Source organism: Castanea sativa, chromosome 7 (genome assembly GCF_040712315.1).
Source record: "Castanea sativa cultivar Marrone di Chiusa Pesio chromosome 7, ASM4071231v1".
NCBI classification, from domain to species: Eukaryota; Viridiplantae; Streptophyta; class Magnoliopsida; order Fagales; family Fagaceae; genus Castanea; species Castanea sativa.
In genome coordinates, this window is record NC_134019.1 from 21524893 (window position 1) to 21532176 (window position 7284).

At 35.5% G+C, this 7284-nt stretch overlaps 1 protein-coding gene across 1 annotated transcript; it reads right to left on the reverse strand.

Moving 5' to 3' along the window:
• Positions 1 to 743: 743 nt before the first annotated feature.
• Positions 744 to 1436, reverse strand: LOC142644137 (uncharacterized protein At4g02000-like). The gene is made up of 2 exons (XM_075818814.1): positions 1237 to 1436; positions 744 to 1194 (listed from the first exon to the last, which is right to left on the reverse strand). Exons 1-2 carry the CDS (start codon positions 1434 to 1436, stop codon positions 744 to 746), a joined length of 651 nt encoding a protein of 216 aa, XP_075674929.1.
• Between the last annotated feature and the right edge of the window lie 5848 nt (positions 1437 to 7284).

The following is a 7284-nucleotide window of genomic DNA, read 5'->3' on the forward strand; positions in this document are numbered from 1 at the left end:
CTTATGACAATCATTGCGTTCGGCGGGGCTAAGCATCAGCCTCCGCCGTAGGTAATATGATTTTGAAGTGTCCTCCACAGTCTTGAACCGCTTCCTTTCTGCGTCATTCTATTTCCAGGCTCCATGTTTAGTACAATCATATTATCGCTTGGCACCCACTATTTTCTAACCCGTACAGGTAGCCATGCATGGTGTAGAGGGAGGCGGACCAGTCTGGTCCATGTGGGTTTAGGTGGTGTGTCTTTTTTTGGTTCGCATGACTGTTTTGTTAGGGTTTTGGTGTAAGCCTTTGTTGCGCCGTAAGTGATAGGGACCGAAAATAAATGCTCTCCAGGATTTTCGGTCTCAATTAATTTTGGTGGTGAGTGGACTTTGTTTGTAACCGAGTCATTAAACTTGTCGGTCACACTTAAATTTGGTAGTGAATGGAGGTTTTTTGTAACTGGGTCATTATGATTTGGTAGTGAATGGAGGCTTTTTGTAACTAGGTCATTATGGTTATCCAGTTGTGATGCAATAAATGAGGATTGATTTCACATTTTGGAACGTAACAGGTGCTGCGCAAAACTCGGACTGGGCATTTTGATTTGCTGGACCGTATCGGACTGGGCTTTAGCAGCTGTATCGGACTCCTTTGTTTCGCCAGGTTCAACATTTGGTGGGACCGATTCCTGATTTTTGCTTTTCGACGGCGCATGTCCTTGCTCTCGTCATAATGGTGTCTGTCGTGCATTCATCCCATGTTATCGCTCACGAGTTCCGGCCTTCAACCACTCCCTGTACGGTTTTTCTCCATCTTCAGTTAAGTCCGTTGATGGGCACTCCTTATGATCATGGCCGATCCTACCATAGTTAAAACACCACCTAGCTAGCCTCTCATATCTGAATGCCACTCGAACCTCATCACCTTCGGGATTGACCACTGGGCCGCCTCGTCGAAGCGGCTTGTCCAATGGTACTTCCACACGGATCCGAAGAAAACGAGATTGTTCAGTTTGGAAAGCTTTGCAGTCCACTTCCACTAGCTTCCCAATGCCCCTGCCTATATCCCTCCCCGCCTCTTCAGTTATTAAATCAAAGGGCAAGCCCCATACTTGAATCCAAAATGGTTGATGTGTAAAAGTTACTGACCTCACAGTCATTCCTTTCTCCCACCGGTGGAGAGCCAACAAATGGTTATCAAAACACCAGGGACTATTGTTCCACACTCAGGCCAATTAACTTTCCAATGAAAACTTGAATTGAAAAATCTCGTCACCCATCTCTACTATCCTCAGATCATCCCCTAGCTTCCACATAGACCGTATTAGATTCTTTGCCGCCCTAAAGTTGATGGACTTTGATGTGAGGAAGCATCCTATCAAGCTTAGGGAGAACTCCTCCAATATCTTGTCTCTCCTCACTGGCCGAATTGTCATGACCTTGTCTTCATCCATAGTTAGTTTCATACGAGAAAAAAAGTCAACAATTTGACTATCCAAACTCAATATGTTAAAATTATTGACTTTGTTTTGCTATACTCCAAATGAATTATTCATATTATGAGAAACTCTAATTGTAACTAATAATTATTGACTACTTCTTCTGAAATATGGCAGATATGTCACTAACAATTTTATTAGGTGGAGACAAGGAAATAAGAAATTGAGGAAACCACAAACTTAGTTCATTGCAAAATAACCTAGCAAAATTTTTGAATGGTTGGGCTAGTACACTTCTACATGAGTGACAATAAACTAAAGACCATAAACATGGGACATACAAAACAAAGATGAACAAAGAGAAATAAGATTATTAATTGATGACTTTATTCAGTAAAATTAAAGGATTTTATGAGAATATATGCACTAAACCAAATGGAAGTTTGAACATCTTAAGGCCAGTATAACCACCCAGACCCCCAAACAGTACTAGGTGCTGAAAATCAGCTTCATGTGTATCTCCTTCATCCTTAACTTGATATTGGTTGACATCTGAAAATGCTGTCATACCAACGGCATTCACCTCATAATCATTCTCATTAATTATTTTAATGAGTCTACATTATGCATCATATTTGGTCATTTCTAATATGGACGACCCAGAGCCCATTGGAGGACTAGGCAAATTAGGAGGACTAAATACCTCTCCTCCCCATTCAACATAATTAGCACTGTCTCCTAAAGACGTAAATATATTTTTTGGCCAGAATCCGATATCTGTTTCATCTTTACTAACTTCTAGACGCCAACTTCCATTAGCAGCATCCTGCATTTTGAGGGAAATTTGACAAACATCAAAGGTCGTGATTTTCTTCATTATTCTTGATGCACAAACTGGTTAGTACCTAAAAAAAAAAATTATTTACCCAAAAAAGCATGAATTTCCAGTCATATTTGTGGTTTATCGTTGAAACTGGCTCTAAAACCATGTTGAGAGGCATATCTAGTCGCACGGGTTTTATTGAATTGCATAATGTATTGAAGCATGCAGAGTTAGCTGTCTATAGATGGAGACATCGGTTCCTGTTGGGTACTTCCCTTGTCTCATGGCGTAGCAAGAAGCAGGATGTAGTTTCTCATTCTAGTACTGAGGCTAAGTATCATGCCCTTGCCGACACCACCTTTGAGCTTGTCTGGCTTCGCTGGCTCTTGGCTGACATGGATGCTCCACAGCCCACTGCCACTCCTCTTTATTGTGACAATCATAGTGCCATCTACATTGCTCATAATGATGCCTTCCATGAACGCACCAAGCACATTGAGATTGACTGCCACGTCACTCGCCAACATCTCAAGAAAGGCAATCTCAAGTTGTTCTCCATCTCCTCTGCTGGCCAACCTGCTAATATCTTCACCAAGACTCACCCACCTAGTCGTCTTCGAGATCTTATATCCAAACTCCAGTTGGCTTCCTCCTTACCACCTTGAGTTTGAGGGGGGATGTTAGTGTATAGCTTAGACTAGATTAGCACATTGGGCTTGACCCAGTATACTGTACTTGTAGTTTACTCATATTACTTGTACTACACACATACCTAGCCTATATAAGACTCTCTATTGTACATTATTGTTTACATAGAATATATAGACTATTCAGTCTTTCTCTCTCACTTTATATTCTTAACAACCAGTAATAGTCAATTACAATTCAAGAAATGCTCACAAAAAACAAAAAACACACTTGCAAGTATTTGATCAATTAGTATAGCAATGTGTAACCAACTAAAGATATCAATTAAAGATATAATTGTTAAATTAAGATTGAGTCAAGGACAAGCACGAAACCCATAAGTACAGACCAAAAATAGATGGCTACTCAAAGCAAGTAGAAAAATCTCCCCCCAAAACGCTATGCTACCCCTAAGAGAAGTAGATAAAACTCCCCCTACAAAGATACAACTTCCAAAGGGCCAGTTCAAGGGATTTTAGGGCCTAAAAATTTGGGTTTTTTTATATACTTAATTTTATTAAATGATTTTCTTTAGTTAGTGATAAGTGAACCGTATGAATAATTCATCAAAAAAAGAAACTTAAGGAGTTTAACAACAATCTTGTTCTCTATATGGCAACATGAGTGATATACATAACCACATTCATAAGAAGAGAAGGAGTACACGGCAAATCCTCAGTCACCGAATTAAACGAAAAAAAAAAACTAATAAGCTTTAAATTGAATTTCTTCTTACTGTGCAGACTAAAACAGTGAAAAACTTCTTCCGTTGACTTTCTTCTTCTTCTTTGCAGTTTTGGTCTTCTTCCTCTTCCTTCTCATTCATTTTTTTTTTTCCAAATATGACTGTTTTGGCTTATTACCGAAAATGGCAGTACCAATCAACAGTCGCTTTCCATTCGAAAACGATATTCGAAAGCGACCTTCAAAGACGACATTCGAAGGTCGTCTTCAAAGATGACTTACAACTCTATCTCTTATCCTCTCACTGCATCAAAAAATGTATATTACATCAAGTGTTAATACAACAAAATATGTATATAGTAGTTTTAGACAAAATATCGCATATACAAGTTAAAATGGTTGCAATAGTAACTTAAAAGTGTTAAGCTATTGCATCAACAATAATAAGTTGCAATAACTTATAATTTTCAGCTGCAATAGAAGTTGTAATATATTAGGAAAAATTGTTGCAATAACTTAAAATGAAAGAATCGTTGCAATAAATTGATACAAACTGTTTTTGCAATCTATTGCAACGAAAATTTCAAATTAATAGCTTATTGCAACGAAGTTACCATTGCAATAATTTGATATTAATTCTTTTACACTTTTAAAATCCTCTGCCAATTCTGAAAAATATTTGCAACTCAATTTGACACTGAATAAGTTAGTCAACGATGTTGAGGCAACATAACCAAGAACTTCTGTCCACAAATCATTTGGAAAAGAAGATTTAGTGGAAGAAGAATAAGACTTCCTCTTGTAACTTGTTGTACTCACTACATCAAAAAATGTGTATTACATCAAGTGTTAATACAACAAAATATGTATATAGTAGTTTTAGACAAAATATCGCATTTACAAGTTAAAATGATTGTAATAGTAACTTAAAAGTGTTAAATTATTGCATCAACAATAATAAGTTGCAATAAATTATAATTTTCAGCTACAATAGAAGCTTTAATATATTAGGAAAAATTGTTGCAATAACTTAAAATGAAAGAATTGTTGCAATAAATTGATACCAATTGTTTTTGCAATTTATTGCAACGAAAATTTCGAATTAATGGGTTATTGCAAGAAAGTTACTGTAAGGACACAATTCAAATTCCCAAACTAGGACTGGAAGGAAATGGGCTTGAAAGGCCTTTTTTACAATAAAATTTGTAGAGGATGGGTTTACAATCTAGATTTCAAGGATGATTTAGACAACAAGGAAAAGAACGGGCTTTGGGCCCAATGGCACAAAATAAAGAACTGTTTATAAGAGTAAGACTGAAAGTTCCTCTTCGGACACAATCCGAGGATAATTTATAATAGGGTTTCCTAAAGTTTGGATACAATCATATACTATTGGCCCTTTTTCTTTCTGAAAAAGTCTCTCTCTTCTTCGTATGTCTTCCCTTCTATTTATACTTCTTTCCTTCTCTTCATCATCTTCCACCTCATGGTTGCAATCCTGATTCCGGATACTTGTCCCATCCATTCTTCCCTAAAGCCCGCTGGGGTTAGGGACCAAGTTCCAAGCTCCATGCTCAGGTCCCATCCTTCCATCTATGCAGTCAGCGTATCAATTACAGAGCTTTTAATGTATGGGCGGTGGTAGCAGCTTTACTTTAGATATTCCACCGCTCTTTCTATTGTCCTCCACGTGTACTGTGTATTCCCGTAGTCGTAGGATTCTTTATAACATAACCCGGGGACACTAAACTTCTCTTCCTATGTCCTCGGCTTAACAATCCGAGGACAAATCTACTCCGAGGACAAATCTACTCCTCGGACGTAATTGGACATTTAGATACTCCAAGATCATTTTGATGTCTTCGGATTTGGGTTTCTAGCCCAAAAGACTTCGTTGGGCCATCCTTAATAAATTACTGGGCCCAATACCCCTACAGTTACTATTGCAATAATTTGATATTAATTTCTTGCAATCTATTGCAATGACAAACACATAACTGCAACGAATATATCATTGCAATAATTTAGTATTAATTATTTCATAGTCAATCGCAGTGACAAAATGAATTAATTATCTTTTACAATGAAGATATCATTGCAGTAATTTAATCCGACTTATTTTGTTCAATTATTTGTAATCTATTACAATAAGTTTCGTGAAGTAATAACTTATACTTACAAGACATTTGAAATAGTAAATTGTTTATTGCAATAGTATATATATCATTGCATCAAAGTTATTATTAAAATATTTGGAGTTTATTGCAACAAAAATTTTTGTTGCATAAACCTATTACTTCAAATTTTATTACAACATCTTGTATCAACTATTGCAATGACTCTAATGCTATTGCTATGGTTTTTTCATTGCAATAAACATTTTTTCTTGTTGTGTCTCATCCCTCCCTCAATCTTTTACTCATTTTCTCAGTAGCTTCCCCTCATCCCTCTCTCTCTCTCTTACTCTCCTTCTCGTCTCTCTCTCTCTCTTGATCTCTTCATATTTTCCGACTCTAACCGATATCACCCTCTCCTTCCCTCTCTCTCTCATTCTGACAAGCCATGGCAGGTCACTCTCTTGGGTCAACATGGAGCTCTGGTGCCATTGAGGTTGTGGTGCTAGCAGGAAGATTGAGACAGAAGATTTGGACTCCCATGGAGTGCATGTTTTGAATATTCAAATTCAAATTAAAAGAATTGCATTTTTTTCTTATAACCAAAAAAATAAAAATAAAAATAAAATCAAAACGAAGTAGGTGCATGAAGCCATAAATTCACATGCTATAATTTAGTAATAAAATCATAATTAGTGCATGAATTAATTGTTAGTATTTCTTAATTTTCTATAATATAACAAGAAATTCGGCCAAAATTATCTCACAATTCAAAACAAATTTGAATTCAAAATAGATATATATATATATAGCCATATAGGGGGAGTCCAAATCTTCTATCCAATTCTTCCTACTCCACTATATACTCCACAAATAAAAACATATCATATGTCCATGTAATTTATTAAATGCTAAATTTATGCCTTCTATTATTTCAATTTCCTAAAATAAATAAATAAATAATCCATCAGATTTTAGGAAATTGAAATAATAGAAGGCATAAATTTAACATTTAATAAATTACATGGACATGTGGCATGTTTTTATTTTTGTGAAATATATAATGGAGTAGGAAGATTGAGACAGAAGATTTGGACTCCCATGGAGTGCATGTTTTGACCATTCAAATTCAAATTAAAAGAATTGCATTTTTTTCTTATAACCAAAAAAATAAAAATAAAATCAAAACGAAGTAGGTGCATGAAGCCATAAATTCACATGCTATAATTTAGTAATAAAATCATAATTAGTGCATGAATTAATTGTTAGTATTTCTTAATTTTCTATAATATAACAAGAAATTCGGCCAAAATTATTTCACAATTCAAAACAAATTTGAATTCAAAACAGATATATATAGCCATATAGGGGCCACATGGAAAAAATTATTAAACACATTGGCATTAATTGTCTTCAATTATGCCCCAAGATAATTGTTGTTTAATGCATAATGACTAATTAAAAACAATATGTTTATATATAACACCCTTCCAAATATATACCTTAACAGTATTGAATAAATAAAATTTTAAAATCCCAAAATGAGAAATTCGCT

Excerpts from the sequence above, each read along its gene's own strand:
- LOC142644137 (XM_075818814.1), bottom strand. The coding sequence starts at position 1,436 with ATGGATGAAGACAAGGTCATGACAATTCGGCCAGTGAGGAGAGACAAG. Across the intron at positions 1,195-1,236 it reads GACGAGATTTTTCAATTCAA|TCCCTGGTGTTTTGATAACC; the intron begins GTTTTCATTGGA and ends GTGGAACAATAG.